Source organism: Phoenix dactylifera, chromosome 1 (genome assembly GCF_051530095.1).
Source record: "Phoenix dactylifera cultivar Ajwa chromosome 1, Ajwa_hap1_PhDact_Kaust_v1.1, whole genome shotgun sequence".
NCBI lineage: Eukaryota > Viridiplantae > Streptophyta > Magnoliopsida > Arecales > Arecaceae > Phoenix > Phoenix dactylifera.
In genome coordinates this window covers 13,874,680-13,893,978 of record NC_143190.1, presented here as the reverse complement: position 1 = coordinate 13,893,978, position 19,299 = coordinate 13,874,680, and the positions used below count along the sequence as shown (strand labels likewise).

The 19,299-nt window shown below is 36.6% G+C and overlaps 1 protein-coding gene across 5 annotated transcripts in view; it reads right to left on the bottom strand.

The window, feature by feature from the left end:
- The window catches only part of LOC103711437 (squalene synthase 1-like), a 59,577-nt gene that overhangs the window by 34,058 nt on the left and 6,220 nt on the right, over positions 1 to 19,299 (bottom strand). For 4 of the 5 annotated variants that reach the window (XM_088720963.2, XM_008797574.6, XM_088720964.2 and 1 more), the window contains 4 exons: positions 7,233 to 7,302; positions 5,527 to 5,670; positions 5,318 to 5,422; positions 4,875 to 5,021 (listed from right to left, as the gene is read on the bottom strand). In XM_088720963.2, the coding sequence (XP_088577089.2) occupies positions 4,875 to 5,021; positions 5,318 to 5,422; positions 5,527 to 5,670; positions 7,233 to 7,302 (466 nt within the window). Of the gene's footprint in view, positions 1 to 4,874; positions 5,022 to 5,317; positions 5,423 to 5,526; positions 5,671 to 7,232; positions 7,303 to 18,259; positions 18,283 to 19,299 lie in introns of those variants that run through there. The other variant, XM_088720965.2, reaches the window with a different exon arrangement.

Sequence of the window (19,299 nt, the reverse complement as noted above, 5' to 3'; positions counted from 1 at the left end):
TCACTGATAAGAAGATATGCAGAGGGAGAGATCTTGAGACCAAGTGTGACACGCTTTGCTACTAATTATGTTATCCTTGATAGCCTCCTTGAGAGGAAAGTAGTCGTGTCAAATATTTATTAGTGTCGAGTGGTAGAAAAGTAGATTTGCGAGGGCCGATACTAAGGGGAGCATTGTGGAGGACTTAGTGACGAGGCAGACATTCTGACAGCGGGTCGAGAAAATAGTGAAGGCTATCAAACCATTGTACAAAGAGCTTCAAGCCGTGGATAGTGAAACGTACCCCTAGATGGGCTTCTCGTATCATATGATAGAGAGGGCAAAGAATTAGATCAAGAAGACAGATTCGATGTACGCCCAAGAGTACATCGACATTATTGAGTAGCGATAGGACTACCAGATGGATGGAGACTTGCATCTAGCAGGTAAGTAAAAACATTGACAATTAGCACTTGTATAATTCTACTAAATAATTATGAACTGTATCTATAGGCTTACTACCTGAAATAAAGGTTCCAGTACACCGTACGTGAATACGGACGATGAACTCCTGGCCACTCTACGTAACGTGATTTGCAAGATGGAGCATGATCCAAAAGTCGGGCTCTATCAAGAAAAAGTAAATTAACTTAAGTGACATTCATAAGTTAACTCCTAACAGTGATTAATATATTACAAGACGACTCTTTTTCACAAATGAAAATATTTAATAAAGGGCACAAACAACTTTGGAGTCTTGACGCCTGTCTTAAGTAAAAAAAGTATGAATCCAGGTATATTATATATCAACGATAACTATTACCTAATGTTAGATGCATACTAATATGATACAATTTTATATGTAATTTTTTTCAATATTTTTGTAATTGAATAGTGGATTCATTTTGATTTGTCCGCGAAAAATCTTAAACGGCTAGCTATCCGGATTCTCCCAGACAGTCTCCTCGAGTGACTGTGAGCACAACTATTCCACCTTCATCCTCATCCACAACAAACAAAAGAATCGTCTGACATAAAAGTGCCTCAACGATCTTATATATGTTCACTATAATCTAAGGTTGTGGCTAAAGTGCATTCTGGAGAAAGTGGAGCTAAAATACATAGATCTGATCCACAATGCTTGACGATGAGGATGATCCTATGATCGAATAGCTTGTGGGGCAACAACAGGAGCTAGAGCTTGATGAGCCAGATCACCTCCACGATTGGCCAGTTTCGTAGCCAACGAGCCTACGATGGATGCAATGCAATGGGTAGATTGCAACACTCCACGCATCCTTCCAGCTAATTAGCTACAGCCACAGGGGTCACTAGGAGCTAGTCATCATATGACTTCTTGTCCGAAACATTCTTTCAAAAATATGAACGAGAGTTGCTTAGACAAGGCCACCACGCTACTCGATACTCAGTTGGGAGGGCGACATCCATCCTCCCAACATAGCTAGATAGAGGAGCACGAAAGAAAAGCTGGCACAACGCAGCAAAAAAAAAACAATTATAGCCCCGATGGAGAGTGTGGAGTTGGTTCACTCAGATTTAGAGACCAAGATGAGTAGCGATAGTTCTGATAGTCATGGATCTGCTAGCTAGAGAGTGGAGGGCATAAGATCACCGTTTATGAGACAACCATAGGTGATTTTTGATTAATTGGTGAGTTTCAATTTATGCATGCCACACAGAATAAGGACCACAGTGCACGATCTAGTAGAGCCCGTGAGGATACGATTGCATATAAAATATGAGCTCCTAGAGGTCCATAGATATATTAGGTTCTGAGTCGTATGTTGAATCTTATTATTCACAACCACAAGCAGCCTATGAACCCATACGGATATGGATATGGATATAGTACGTCTAAGGCATCGTCTTCCGGTAGCTACTACCTTACGTAGCCCGAAGTATCTTACGAATCGAATTTTGCTGCCGGCATATTTAGATGAACCCCTCTACAACGTATTATCTACCAAAGAATACCTCTCAAAGCCAAATCTTTAGTAAGAGACCTGAGAGTGGTTATAACTCAGAGAGCATTCCTTAGGGAATGAGCGTATGGAACTACAACACCGCTTTGTTAGAGTGGGCTAATGTGCCTTCTGATTATCTCATAATCCGAATATCTATGAGAGATATCTCCACTCGACAAGATTTTAGATATCGGTATGTATGTTGTACTTTAAATATAGGTAATTGATATCATTTTATATTTTATATCTCACTAATTGATTTTAGGATATTTCATGTTGTTTCTTCTAGCATGCAACATCTCACTAATCATTTTATATTTTGTATCACTCTAAAATATCAAGAGGCATCATTTAGGATGTATGGAATCATAGAAACATCAATAAATATCAAATTATACTTAAAATTATTGAAAAATTAAAATAAATTGATTACTATTAATTCAAACTTAAAAACATTGAGAAAAAAATTGGCATGCCGGTTCCAAATGGGCACACCATTGTGGACCATGTGTCGGTACGGTATCGAATCGATACCATACCAAACCGGCCACCGACCAGTACAGGTCCCGATACTAGTTCGGCGGACCTTGCTTGAGAGTTTCATGACAATCTTCAAGCCATCTAAGCCAATAAAAATTGACCTGCTCACATTTTGTTTAAAAAGGCAAAGTAAATATCCTGATAAAAAATGTTGTAAAAGGTTTCATCGGACAAGAAATTTTAGTATAGGCACAAAAACCAATACACTATGGGTAAGTAACATGAAGGTTTCATAGATTTCGTAATTGAAAGTTACAAATTCATACATGTGAATATGCCATGATGTCAAGCATTTTAATTGACATTGTAATATTAGGTAGAGATTGGACATACAGTTCCCTCTATGCATTTTAGACTATAGATAGTGTTTGCCATATGCACAATGGATCATACAAGTTTGAGAAGCACCAAGACAACAGAAGCTGACAGCATCTAGAAAGATGACTGCCTAATGCAAAGCAACTAGAAAGGTGACTGCCTAATGCAAACTATGGTTTGAAGACAGTAACACTAGAACTTGGTCTCGACATGACTATTATATCATTGAATAACTAATGACATGCATTATCAAGATGCCTGAGTCTTGCTGAATTTCACTAAAAGCATGCACTAAAGAGTGGCCAAGTTTTTCCAAAGTTTGGACTTTTTATTTTACTTTGGGTGACTATATACTGTTGAAAGTCCTTTGCTAGCTCATCCAGTGACAGCTTGCAAGTTTGAGTAGGTTTTAAAACTTCTAATAGTTTTGACTCATTTGCTATTACAAATTTACAGAAAAGTTCAGGATTTTGACTGTGAATCATTGTAAGAACAGAATTTCAAACTTGTATTCATTGTTTTGAAAGGAATTTAGTAAAATCTTACAATTTATAATTCAGAATTTCAGATCTTACAATTAGCCAAAAGAAGAAAAGAAAAGAAAAGAAAACCTTACGTTTTTGTGACATTTTCTATCATACATTACTAAAAGCCAAGAAATGAACTGAGATGCAAAGAATTCATGTTGATTACCTGTAAGTGGCTAGAGTATAGTTTTACTGTGGCAAAGAGCTTTAAAGATTATTTTCTTGTTCAGCATGTTAGTTTCTGGATATCATTTTTATACTCAATAAAAAGACATCAAGAACTTTTTTTTTGGTACTCTAGAAATTAAAGTGAGAGGAAAAATAGCAAATGATTTATTAACCTTGTTTTCTGATATTAAAAAATGGAACTATTTTTTCGTGAAAAAATGTGAAGAAGTTATAACTGCTCTGGAACATTTTCTTCCCTTTTTTTTCTCAGAGAGAGGGGGGGGGGAGGATACCCAAGGAGAGAAGAGTTACAACTGGGGCATTGCCTAGTTCATAACTACTCTGGAATATCTCAAACTATATTGTTTTTGCAAGACTATCTCATCATCCTCCTCCAACACAAGGAATGATCCAATTTAGGACAATAGCGAAAACCTTTTCTTTTTTGCAGTCAACAGTTATTGTAAGATTTATTCTCTACTAACAGTGATCTTCTTGCTATTTCCAATTCTCCATTAGTTGCAATGTCAGTTCTGCAGATTCCACTTTAACTTAGAAGTAACTGAATGATGCTTAAAGTTTGTGAAATCATGTTGAATGTCAAACATGAGTATCTGCAGCTTGCAGACAAGAGATTATTTGATTAGGAAAAAGAGATCAACAGAATTGGAGTATGAAATACCAATGTTGATGAGAATTCTTATAGGACATATCAGTTGTTTAACTATCAAGGAGATATTGATTGTAGAGCCTTAAACACTTGGAAGTCCACACCTCACTGAAGTAGATTTCTGGAACATAAAAAGGAGAAAGGGTTATTATATGGGAAGAGTCATCGTTTCCCCTATGCTTCTAGATAAGAGTCATGGTTTCCCCTATGCTTCTAGATACTCTTAAACTGAATAAACGTGTTGGTTTCCAAGCAATGCTATTGTGCTTGAAATGGCCAACATTTAGAGTTTACAAAGAGGAGGGGATAGGGGAATTTATCCTCAGGACTGTAAGAAGCCAATTAGTCTGTAGGTTGCAAAAAGATTGACTTTCTTAAAGCTTGTATTTTTGCTTGTTACTGTTGATACCATAAAGATACCTCAGATATTTCCTTAGGGTTGGAGTTTCTTGACTTTCTTCCAGTTATCACCTTTATTGCCATAAATCTCCTTCTCTTCAGACAGAGAAAAAGATATAGAGACAGAGAACACAGGCATTAAAAAAAGGGTAAAATAAGATAAATAGCAACGTGAAGGCATACAGTAAAGCATATCTTCTTTTTCAACTCCAATAAACATTACCGCTTGGCCATGATATCCACCCAACTATTCTTACTTCCAATTAAAGCAAATATTTTCTAATGTACCTGAGGAATAACACAAAATCGAAAGATGGCAAGATCCTTCAATGCAGACATGTACTGAAGGCAATCTTCAGCATGCACTAAAGCATTGGTTACCATGTCATTTAAGCATTGAACAGCTTTTGTGGAATTTTCCTCATATTGCAAATCCTGAAAACATTGCATCAACAGAAACGAGGAATTAGCTCCTAGAGTATGAAAACCAACAAAAAAATAAATTGTGCAAAAAAAAAAAGATGAGCCCACTGCATTTATTTTGATCTTGATAATAAAGACAGTGGCACACAAACAAAGAAAAAAAGCAAAGTAGCTCGCTTTTCAGAGTAACGGTAGAAACAGAAGATTATAATATAAAAGACTAGTTAACCATCAAAGTAATGGTTTTAGAAATTAATAACAAAAAGAAACGGTCAAATGCTGAAAAATAAAAAAAAATAAAAATACACCTCAAGTTTACTGGCATATTTACTCCATATTTCTCGAGGCCAGAACATGCGTGACTTTGGTATCTCATTTATATCTTCCAAATAATCCCGAATTATATTTGTTTTCTGTGTGTTAAAATAAGGAAAATGTGGAGATATTAATTAGTGAACAATCAGCAGATAAATAGCACCATAAAGCAAATAAAAAATTACCAATAGACTTACAATACCTGAAGAAATAAGCCCATTGAATTGGAAAGGGAGTCTGGAGCTAGTTCTTCCAATCCAGATGCATGCAAGAGCTTTGACAGCCCTAACCCAACTAGTCCTGCTACATAGTGACAATATTCATCGTAGTCATCGACTGTTTCTACCTGCATACAAGGAAAAGAAAATTGGTCTAAACCTTAATGTAATAGTATAGCAATTTAATATGAAATGAGTTCTATTCTCTTTCAGAATTACTCTTTTATGCTTTTTTTTGAGAACAGGGACAGAGTAAGCCTGGCCAAATTTTTTGTGAGGGTGGGACTGAAACACAGGTCATTGATACCCAATGGTCCCAACCCCCATTGACTTTACCAACTGAACTAGTTGATGCCTTCAGAATTGCAGATATCCTAATATCTCATAAAACAAAGTATTAAAATCCTAATCTTATTTTGCAAAAAATAAGTTTTCACTAATTGGTGTTAATATTAAACTAAAAAGAAGTAATCAGTTATACACAAAACATAAGCATCAAGACAAATTTCAAACAGAAGTTAAAGTAAAATATTGTCTCCTGGCCAGTAAATTAAGTGGACTATACATCATTTGCAAAAATTTTCCCTTCAGAGGACATGGATATTGAAAATATGAATTGACACCTTGAGGAAGGAATATGAGAAGCCAATTGTATGCCACAAAAAGGAGACTACAAAAACTTACAACTTTTTTATTTCTAAGAGAACACTAACTAAAATTTCCTTTCTTTTTGCAAGCCAGCATTACGAAGGTAATATGAGATCTCCATGTCTAAGAGGAGTCAAAATTTGTAAACCATCACTCAGTTGTAATTATACATTTAATAGGTAGAGTAAATGAAACATTTTAAGAAGCCATTGGCCTGTCACTAAAGGCCTGTTTGAGAAGAACCTGCTGAATTTAACATGATCTGGTAGGACAGACCGAAGAGAGTGAAGATGGGAGAATGCAGGAGAGGGAGAGGGAGAGCGCAGGTGGATCGGCAGGCCCTGATCCAAGCGGGATGAAAAGAAAGACATCTTTAGGTCTTTATTTCTCGCCTAGTGATGTTGGGGCTCCGCAACCCCACAGAGCTCTCCCTCCCCCTCTTTAATCTCTCATTCCTTTCACTCCCTCTGGCCCGTCCTGCCAGATCTCATGGGATCCGGCAATTTCTTCCCCAACAGGCCCTAAAAAAGGACGGATATACAAAGTGACCATGAATGCCTAAGGCCCTAAGCTAAAACTATGCCATACTATATAATCAATTACAAGTTTACTGAAGATGCATGATGAGCAAGTTCAAAAGTATAAACTCTTCTTTTATGTTACTGACTAGAAGCCACTAGATTACAATATGCCTAAGAAAGTTTTATTTGCAACAGGTGTTCAAGCAGACTTATATAACACATCTTCATAAATAGTCTTGGCTCTATCCTTTGGCAACACTCCACTCAGCATGATGACAAAAACATTTGTTTTTTTTTCTATTGGTAACAACAAAAACAGATGCAGAAATGTAATCATGTTAAAATTGCATTCTGCTGACAGGGCAATATCCAAGAAGCTGTCTAACTATGATGAGTCCTATAAGGCCAAATGGTCACTAAAGAACATACAAATATAAATTTAATGCAAGTGTGCTTCTTAATGGTGTGTACTGTGCAAGATCATGTAAATTTGGTGATATAGTAGTGTTGAAATTACAGACCTCCTTGCATATAAATTTTGCCATTCCTGCACCCATTCTCTTGGTGATATCTTCAATTGCCTGTTGATAACTGAAATGCCACAAAAGCAGCGCTAATTTAACGAATCCAAAATAAGGTCTATTGACTTTAAAGGAGGCACCAGGTGTTGAAAAAAATGTTGAATGCTAAGGTTTACATCTAGAATAATGCATGGCAATTGAAATTCTATCTAGAAGCTAGAGCTTAAAGTTCTTTGTCAAAATCATGAGGTCAGCTGTTATGTGAAAGGACTATACTGAACTCAGCTAAGACATTACATTTACTAAAGAAATGTCTACAACTGATTTGGACAGATTCCTAGTCAGTCACAAAGACGCCATTGAGGACTGTATCACGCAAGGGTTGAAGTACCAGTATTGGTACCAATATCAATTGGAGACTGATAGAACAATATAGTATTGGTATGCATCATCCAAACACAGTATGATAGTTAGCACTGGTAAAATAAAGGTGAGACCAACTACCATGTGTAAGTATGGTATAATGCCAAGGGGAATAATAAGTAGTCCCTCCTCTATGGTACAATACACCTGGTACAAAATGGTAAAAACTGGCACTTGAACCCTTCCACTAAACGAAAAAAAAATGGAATGCAAATCAAAATGGAATGCGAGCAGAATGCAATGAATAAGAACCACAATTCCCATTCCCTTGTTCGGATGTGAAACAAAGGAATGCATGTAAAAGAAACAAAAGTGAAATTCCAATAGTTAATTTAACTAGTTACATATTAGAATATATTTAATTTTATATCAATTATATATACCATTAACATTATTTTCTATTTTCTATATTTTTATTAACTTTCTATTTTTATTTATATTTAATATCCTAAATCAAATATCTTATTTTTAGTTTTAATATTAATTATTTATATTCTTTATATTTATATTTTTGCGTTATTCGCATTTTCTATTGTATTTATTATTTTTTAATTAATCATTTTATTTAATTGTTTTATCTAATATATTTTTATATTTTCTATTCATAATATAACAATTTATCTTTTTACTTTTCTTTAACATGATATCCTTAATATTATTTCCTCTTTTATATTTTATTGATCAAATTGTTGTTTAGTTTATATTTTATATCTTGAATAAAAATTTTATTTTCAATTTTAATCTTAGTTATATTTAATAATTTGAATTTTATTTTCAATCATATTTTATAGTTTTTATTGATAATTTTATTATAATTTTTTTAATTTACTTTAGTCACTTTTTAATATTTGTCTAAGTTATTTCTATCTTTTCTATTTAAAAAATAACAATTTATATTTAATAATTTATATTTCTATGTTTATTTTTTCTTTAACAAGCACTGCACAATGCCCATTTGCTAGTACATAATACATGGTAAACCCTTAAGTAATAGTTGATACAATATTACAATGCACGATACTTGATATTTCACTATTTTCTAATTAAATAACATTTTAAAATATGTGTATTAAATTATTTTCTATTATATATCATAATCATCATTAATTGATTGATATAAAAATATATCATTTTTTACTATTTTATACCATAAAAATTTTTAATTAGTTCATTACTAAAAATATCATTCATCCTCATTTTCTTGAAAATGACCATTCCTTCCACATATGAGTGGAATTGCCATTCATTCAAATGAAAAGGAATTGTAATTCCATCCTTTGTTGTCATACCAAACAATGGAATGAGTCCAGAGTTGGTTACATGCTTGGGTGAGCCTAGGCCCTCCTCTTGTCCTCAAAAAAATAAAAAAAATAAAAAAAATAAATATATATATATATATATATATATATATATATATATATATATATATATATATATATATATATATATCTTGCTGCCATGGATGCCTACACTCTAAACATGCAGCTTGTTATACTGACAAAATTGTTGAGCCACTTATGATGTTTCCAACCAACACCTTTTTCATTTAGTAACATGAGAAATTAATTAGAGATAAGATTAACATAGTATACAAAGGAAGGAAAGCCTGAAAATGATAATATTGAATACAAATTCATGGGATTGCATTAAAGATATACAAACAGTTGTCCCACCTTCTGAAAGAAAGGAATAGAACCAAGGTTTGCCGAACCGATACCAGAACCTATACCGATCGACAGGCGGTACAAAATGGTATGGGTCTGTACCATGCTATTTCAGGATGTAACTTTTTTTTGCCAATTTTGAACTAAAGTCGGCAAATAGTTTGCCTACTTCACTTAAGAAGTTGGGAAACCATTTGCCATTTTTTTTTTGCCAACTTAAACCGAAGTCAACAAATAGTTTGACGACTTCACTTAAAAAGGATCCTTGTTTCAATTAGGGTTTCTGAGCCTGGAGAGCTCTCTCTCGGCCTCTCTCTCCCTCCTCCCTCTCCCTCCCTCACTCCCTTCCTCCCTTTCCCTCTCCCTCTCCCTTCTTCCCTCTCTTTTCCTCTACATCCTTCCCCCTCTCCCTCCATTTCGAACCGAAGCCACAAACCATGCCGGTCTAGTTCAATATGCCCCGAACAGGAAGGTTCAGCATGGTTCAGCGAACCTTGAACTGAACCAACACATTCATGTTGTTCTCCAGATTTGAAATAGAGACCGCATGATATTAGGCTTATCAAAGACAAAACTAGTGCCAAAGCAATAGCATTTTAAGAAAGCCTTTTCATAATCGTATTAATTCAAACATTTCACAATAGTATAACTTCCTTAAAAGCATGCTATTTGACTACACTGCTTGATTTTTCATCAATGAGATTGGCATAGAAAGAGGATTCTTGCAATGGTAATATACTCACATACCAAAATCCACAAAATTTTGATCTTAGTTGAAGATATGATTGAGGTTGGAATTTAGAGTTTCATGGTTAGGGTCCAACACGAGATGACAAATAATCTTCCAATAGAGCTTTTAAGCAAAACATTCTTCAAGTAAAATCAGACAGCAAATAAATCCAATCCTGCCAGTGTTTCAACATAAATTATTTTCTGATGGATCTCCCCAGTGCTAGAGCATTATGTCACAGCCTAGCCTAGCCTAGTTTTCTTGGGCTTGTGGGCCGTCCCGAAGAGGCCAGGCCCAAGCCTAACCATGCCCTGTGGGACGATTCAGGCGGAGGGGAGACTCCGATGGGAGTCTTCTTCCTCCCCTGATTTTCCGGCAAAAATTAAAGTTATCTAGACAATCCGAGTTCGACTAGAACTCTAGGATTTCGCCTATTTACTTCCTCTTCGTCCATTGAAAGCCGTCCACAATGAGTCCAAGAATCCTTGCCGATCTTGATGATCCTTCTCCGCATGGAATGCCGTACCGGCCCGTACCGGCCGGTACGGGCCGGTACGTACCGGTCCGGTCCTAGACCGGTACCGGAACGGATAAAAAACCGGTATTTCCCGGTTTTTTATCCGAACCGGCCGGTACGGGTGCGTACCGGCCGGTTCGGGCTCGTACCGGCCGGTTCGGAGCCCGTACCGGCCGGTACGGGCCTCGTACCGGTGCAAACCGGCCGGTTCGCACCGGTACGATTTTTTTTTTTTTTTTTAAGAACCACAGCGCCGCGCGTTGTGGTTTTTGAAACCACCGGTACCGGCCGGTACGGACCGGACCGGACCGGTACCGTACCGGTCCGGCCGGCCACCGGTACGCCGACCGGTACCGGTACGGCGGACCTTGCTTCTCCGAGTCTCCTTGATTCGTCGTCGGAAATGCCATCGGAACTTCATCGGATTGAGGTAATAGGTCAAGCTTGTTCTTCCTCTTGGTTTTTTGGCTTCATGGTCATCGCCACTACTTGATCCGGGGCCGACGAACCGCCAAAACACATGAAATAGGGCAGTCCCTGTTTCACCTTCTTCATCTGAGCTTAACCACCGCCAGCTGCCGACGAGTGAGGGTCGGGCCACCGTGGCTGCCCCCTGGACCTATGGAGGAAAGGGGGAAAGGAAAGAAGGGGAGGATGAGCCTCCCATTCGTGAAGAGAGGAGAGGGTCTCTCTTTTCTACCCTCTTTTCTCTCTTTCTCTCTCCTCTCTCTACTTTCTCTCTCTAAAAGATCTATAGACCCCAGTGTAGGGTCCTGTCGACCCGATTTACGAACTCGAGTTGACCTCTGAAATGAGTTCCTAAACTGCCTTGGTACCCGAACCGTCAATTGGACCGATCACCCCGGCCTCATTGTCTCAGAAACCCACTGATGATGAACTCTGTCGAACGACCTTGGCTCTGATCGAGTCCAAACTCCATGATTCATTGATCAAGTTGCTTAGACCTGATCTGTCCAGAGCCACTAAAACTGTCACCTGACGAACTATCTTTTTTTCTTATTATTTTAATTCGAATAAAAATTAATCTCGCTTTTAATATTTTTAAATAGGTTTAGCATATTTGTTTAGTGAAGTCTGACAGTCTAAGACAAAAAAGGTAAGTAGATCTTGCACTTCTTATTGTTTTTCAAATTATCATATTTTTTTGCATAAGATTCGCTTGTGGAAATATCATATTTTTTTCTTAAAATTATAAATCAGCATATGTATTATAAAAATCATACTTTATTATGAAAAATAATATTATAAATGTTTTGATGAAAATAGCTTTGTTATGAAATATGAATCTGATCATATCATTTAGTATTTTTTTATCTATTTATATGTATATTTTAAGAAAGAGATAAGTTTTCTAAAGGCTCTCATTAGATAGCTATGTACGATCCCTACTATTGAAAAAATCGATATCTTGGAGCTAGCATCCAACAAAAATGGCCCTCTGCCAACGAATTACAGTTGGTAACGAATACGAACTATGATATCTTGTCGATTACGAAGATGGCCCTATTAGGGGTTATAGCGACCATGGCATGAATATGTGTAAGCAATATTTTAATCCATGATAGGATTAAATGACGTTAAGAATGATTTACGAATTTATTTGCAATATAAATGGAACTATGTTTATTAAGGATGGATGATTTATTAATGCATGATTTGCTTTATGACTTGACATATTGTACTATGAAATACTTATTTTAAATATCTATTATTTTTCATAAATGACACATTGACATGAAAAAACCTATGCTTGATCCGATAAGATAATATAAGATTTACTTACTGAGCTGTGTGACTGTCGCTCATATATCTCTATTTTTATTTTTTTCTCTCCGAGCGAATAAGGTCAATAGAGACGAAGGATGGACCAAGTTTGGCGTTCATGCTAGCAAGATTGGTGATTTTGTAGAAGAATTTTAATATTTTAAATTAACTATGAATTTGTAGTTAACAATTTTCTGAATATTGAGGATTATGGGTTTGGTATTTATGTTTGAATTTAGATGCTTTGAATCAATATTGATTGTATTTAATGGAAATGAAATTGGATTCCTATTTATTCTATTATATTTGAGATGGATTCGAAAGCTAAGTGCAATGTTGGCTTCGTGTTATCATAGGTTGTACCAATCGATAGTACGGCCATGTCATGCTCCGGATCTGGAGCGTGACAATTATTTAGAAAACTTATATCTTTTTCTTAAAACATACATATAAATAGATGAAAAATACTAAGTAACATGATCAGATTCATATTTAATAACAAAGCTACTTTCATCAAAATATTTATAAAACTATTTTTTATAATAAAGCATGATTTCCATAATGCATATGCTAATCCATAATTTTAAGAAAAAACATCAATGCATCTTATGCAGGAAAATATGATAATTTGAAAAACTCAATCAATGAATCATGGGGTATAGACTCGATTAGGACCAAGGTCGTTCGACAAGGTTCATCATCAATGGGTTCTAAGGATACTTAACAGGCTAGGGTGATCGGTCCAATTGACGGTCTGGGCACCAAGGCAATTTAGAAACTCATTCCAAAAGTCCACTCGGGTTCGTAAATCGAGTCGACAAGATCCAATATTGGGATCCAGATTCAAAGATCTTCTAGAGAGAAAGTAGTGGAGAGAGAGGGGAGAAAAGAGAGAAACCCTCTCCTCTCTTCACAAACGGGGAGGCTCGTAGTCCCCTTCTTTCCTTTCCCCCTTTTCCCGGTAGGTCCAACAGGACAGCCATGGCGGCCCAGCCCCCCACTCGTTGGCAGCCACAGGCGACAGGAAACCCGATCAAACTTGCGGCTGACGGTAGTTAAGCTCGGAGGAAGAGGAAGGTGAAATAGGGACTACCCTATTTCATGCGTTTCGGCAGTTTGCCAGCCCCAGATCAAGCAGTGGTTGTAACAACCCAGGACCTCACCCAAAATGGCTAGGAAGGTATTATTTGGGTTTCTTGATCCTATATAAATACCCAAGATCTATCCAGCGAATAACCGATGTGGGACTAAACACACGACCGCACGGGCCCTGACATCCTCACCAGGCTAAGGGTTCAAATCTATTCAAATCTAATCACAAATACCACGATCGGCCTGTGGTCAGCCCCAATGGATCCGTGCTGCAGTGTCCCCTAGTCCACATAGGTTATGGGCCGGATCTGCTCTGATACCATTTGTAACAACCCAGGACCTCACCCAAAATGGCTAACCGGAAGTGTATTATTTGGGTTCCTTAATCCTGTATAAGTACCCAAGACCTACCCAGCGAATAACCGATGTAGGACTAAACACACGCCCGCACGGGTCCTCACAGTGGCGACGACCATGAAATCGAAAAACCAAGAGGAAGAAGCTTGACCCATTACCTCAGTCCGACGAAGTTCCAACGACATTTCCGGCGACGAATCGAGAAGAATCAGAGAAGGATCATCAAGATCGATGAATATTCTTGGACTCATCATGGATGGCTTTCAATGAAGGATGAGTTAAATAGGAGAAATCCTAGAGTTCTCGTCGAACTCGGATTGCCTAGATAACTTTGATTTTTGCTGGACGTCAGAGGAGGAAGAAGAGTCCCACCGGAGTCTCGCCTCTGCCCGAATCATGCCACATGGCACGCTTAGGCTTGGGCCTAGCCTCTTCGGGCTGGCCCACAAGCCCAAGAAAACTAGGTTGGGCTAGGCTGCTACATTAAAATAGAGATATATAAACGACACAACTCAATAAATAAATCTTACATTACTTTATTGGATCAAGCATAAATTTTTTTCATGTCAATGTGTCATTTAAAAAAAATAATAGATATTCTAAAATAAGCATTTCATATTACAATATATCAAGTCATAAAGTAAATCATACATGAACAAATCATCCATCCTTCATAAGCTTAGTTCCATTTATATTGCAAATAAATTCGTAAATTATTCACGTCATTTAATCCTATCATGGATCAAAACATTGCTCACAGATATTTGTACTATGGTCACTATAATCCGTGACAGAGCCATCTTCGTAATTGACAAGATATCATAGTTTGTATTTATTATCAACTTTTAACTCATTGGCAGAAAGTTGTTTTCGCTGGATGCTAGCTCCAGGATATCGATTTTTCCGATATTGGAAATTATATATATCTATCTTAGAGCCTTTAGAAAACTTATAGCTTTTTCTTAAAACATACATATAAATAGATGAAAAATACTAAATGACATGATCAGATTCACATTTCATAACAAAGCTATTTTCATCAAAATATTCATAAAACTATTTTGCATAATAAAGCATGATTTTCATAATACATATGCTGATCCTTAATTTTAAGAAAGAAATATGATATTTGCACAAGCGAATCTTGTGCAGAAAAATATGATAATTTAAAAAATAATAAGGAGTGCAAGATCTACTTACCTCTTTTGTCTTGACTATCAAACTTTACTAGGCAAATCTGCTAAACCTATTTAAAAATATTAAAAATGAGATTAATTTCTATTCGAATTAAAATAATAAGAAAAGAAGACGGTTGGTTAGGGGACAGTGTTCGGCAGCTCTAGGCAGGTCAGGTCTAAGCAACTCAATCAATGAATCATGAGATATGAACTCAATCAAGGCCAAAATCGTTCAACAGGATTCATCAGTGGGTTCTAGGGACACTTAATAAAGTAGTAATCGGTCCATTGATGGTCCGGACACCAAGGCAGTTTAGGAACTCATTCTAGGGGTCAACTTGGATTCGTAAATCAGGTCGACAGAACCTATCTTGGGATCCATAGATCTTCTAGAGAGAAAGTAGAGAGGAGAGAGAAACACAAAAGAGGGAAGAAGAGAGAGAAACCCTCTCTCTTCTCTCTTCACAAATAGGGAGGCTCGTCGTCCCCTTCTCCTTTCCTTCCCTCCTTTCCCCTTGCATGTCCAAGGGGGCAGCCATGGCAGCCTAGCCCCCACTTGTCAGCAGCCACAAGCGGCAGCAGCCCTAGTCAAACTGGCGAACGGCAGCAGTTAAGTTCGAAGGAAGAGGAAGGCGAAATAGGGACTGCCCTGTTTCATGCGTTCCGGCGGCTCGTCGGCCCCAGATCAAGCGATGACGACGGCCATAAAATCGGAAAACCAAGAGGAAGAACCTTGATACATTACCTCAGTCCGACGAAGTTTCGACGGCATTCCCGACGACGAAACGAGGAGACTCAGAGCAAGATCATTAAGATCGGCGAAGATTCTTGGACTCATTGTGGATGATTTTCAATAGAAGAGGATGAGTTAAATAGGCGAAATCCTAGAGTTCTAGTCGAACTTGGATTGCCTAGATAACTTTAATTTTTGCCAAACGTCAAGGAAGGAAGAAGACTCCCACCGGAGTCTCCCCTCCATCCGAATCGTGGCATAGGGCACAGTTAGGCTTGGGCCTGGCCTCTTTGAGTCGGCCCACAAGCCCAAGAAAACTGGGCTGCGCTAGGCTGCTACACATTATCCTTAAAAGTCCAATCTTGCCATTGTTTCAACTCAAATCCCTAAATCCAGTTACAATTTTCATTTCACAATTAAAAAGAAAGGCCAAATGAGCCTTAAACAAATTTGGGAATGGACCAAACAAGTATGGCATATGCCTAACAAAGAATCTATCCATCTGGAATTTTCTAAACTTAGACAGCAAAATGGCCAATGTCCAGGTAAATATTACATTAATGTTATACATATAACACATATTGGAAATTATTTTTTTTTAATGAAAGAGAGATGTTAAAAACTGACAGGAGGTCAAAAAGGGAACACATTTTATTTTGAAATGCATTGCGTAATTAGAATATGATAATAAAGTCAGGTAATTTATTTTAAGATGTTAAAGTTATCAAATAAATCTAAATCTATTTAATTTGTAGGACCAGCCTAGCGTAGTAGCCTAGTTTTCTGGAAGACTCCTCTCATATCAAACCAACAGAAATATATATATATATATATATATATATTCAAGTGTTTCATATCCAAAAATACCACTGCTTCAGAAAATTCCAGGCATTCCGACATTCCATACATATATTTATGAACAAATCTGCACAGGTTTGTGCAAACAAAGCAATGGAATAACACCACATGCATGATGCTATAAATAATTTCATATCATTCTATTGACTGCAACAATTATAATTATGAGAATTTTCCAGAAGTACCAAAGGTATGGTAAGATGTAACTCCATGATGAAGATAAAATACAGTGCACATTCCTAAAGATATTGAAAATATAAAACAGACTTGACACTTAAGCATGCACATTCATTTAATTGATTTTGAAAGACTTGACTATTTGCATAATTTTTCACAGCCTAATTTGTTATATGCGATAAGAATAGAAACATTAGATTCTGAACCAAGTCATTGATCACAGTGGAATGAGAAGCTCCAAATATCCAAGAGGGTCATTCCTTTTGCTGATACAGTTAGACTTATGCTAGTTATAGATTGATATATTTTGAATACAGAAAGAAGTTTAAATAGCCTGAAAGTCTTGTGAAGTAAGTTAGCAGAATCAATCTGAGTAATCAGTAACATAGCCAATGAACAGCTACAAAATATTTTCACAGGCCCTGCATTGACATATATCAAGTGATGCACTGCATCAAAGAATACAATGGAAATGAGAAAATACAACAGTTACTGGATCCAGATTTGTGCAACCCATGTGTAGCCCAACTACAGAATATTTAAGGGATGGACATGATCCTATTAACCAATAATACAATTTAAATTTTATTTATAATTTGTTTATGTGGGGATGTTAATACACTAATGTTTAGTTGATTTATCCCTTCTTGTTTCTCTCTTTGGAGAAAGGGAAAGGATCAAATGAGGGGGTACATAAATAAGAAAAAGGAGTGTATATGACCCAATTCACTGTCCCAACCTGACAAATAGAGACAAGAACTGGAGATTAATATATATATATATATATATATATATATGCTGATAATTAACCCATATTTACATATGGATAATAAATAAATAAGTATTACTTAATACATTAATATTTAGTTGATTTATCCCTTCTTGTTTCTGTCTTTGGAGAAAGGGAAAGGATCAAATGAGGGGGTACATAAATAAGAAAAAGGAGTGTATATGAACCATTTCACTGTCCCAACCTGACAAATAGAGACAACAACTGGGGATTAATATAGAAATACATATGCTGATGATTAACCCATATTTACATATGAATAATAAATAAATAAGTATTACTTTAATTGATCAAGAAATTCAATATACGTAGCTCCATAGCCTTAATAGCAACATTTGGAAGCAAGGTTTTAGGCCCCAATCAGTACTCATCCATAGCAGGTGCTCCAGATTCAACCCATGAGAGGCCAGATCCTGGGACAGTCCAATACCAGCTAGTTCTGAGACTAGAAGGGACATGGTCAAAAGACCCGGGAATGCCAAAATAAACTTATGGATATCTTTTTCTGATGTAGCTTGGTTAAAACTAAAGCACCATACAAAAAAAAAAAAAAGCTTTAAAAAAAGAGCAATTCCCACTTGGTGCTGGGATCAACACCAGTACAATAAACCCAATCATGCACTTGAAACCTCTTGTGGTCCTAAACAAACATATAAAAAGCCCTAAACAACATTAACAGGCATCAAAGAAATGAAAAATATAGGTAAAAAAATAAGGCCATACCAAGATGAAAGAGCATATCCTTTGTCAGTAGACAAGCATCCTGAAACCATACTGACTGGGAAATAAATCCTTATTGAGAAAAAAGCACCTATTGACATTGCATGGCTGGTATAATGAGAAATAAGCTGTTGTAAATTTCGTCACTGGATATCCTTCCATATACTAAAGTGGATGAACATATTACATGCACACAAGCATATTGAAATACATTTATTTCAGCACAATTGCAAGCTTTTGTTGGTTGGCTTCATCTAACTCAAAATGACATGGAAGTAAGGGGTTCGAGTTTCCAATCCAATAGCATTGTCCTTTCTAAGAAGGATGAAGGGACAGCAAAAAATTTACAGATTTGTTTTGCTTTCTACCCTAAATTTCACAATGATAGCCAGTGGTTTTTACCAGAAGTTGTAGTAAAATAGTATACCTTTTCCAGCGTATGGTATAGAGATTTGCATGGACAGGTTCCTACGCCACTGGGTGAGGTGTTTGGCTGGAAGGAAATTAATGCATTTCGAAGGAGAAGCAAAGGTCGATATGCAGCGTATAGAAGAAATGTGTATAGATGCACCACCATTAGCCTGTACTCCTTACATATATCGATGCTCACATATGCAAGGAGACTTATTTCAGCGGACAGGAAATGTACTTAATTCAATTCCTTATTTTTTATTTAGTTTCTCTATGTGGGTATGGGGGTGGGGTGGAAAAATTGTTGCTTTATATAAGGAGATTTCCCCTACTCTTACTCTTGTAGAGAGATTATGTACTTATTATTCTACCCTTGACCTAACAACTTCATCATTGCATAACTAGCTAAAACAAAGAAAAAAGGGTTAAACAACCGTACTTCTGGTGCTTAAACAATTAGGCCTTTTCATTCTTAAAACAATTATGAAAGGCATGTCATTACATTGTTGCTCAACCAGTGGAAGGAACCAAATTTTCTAGCTGTCTGTATTTTACATCCAACAGATCCAGCCCGAAACTGAAAGGGCAGTAAAATAGTAATATATATATCCGCATAATAGAAAAGACTAGTA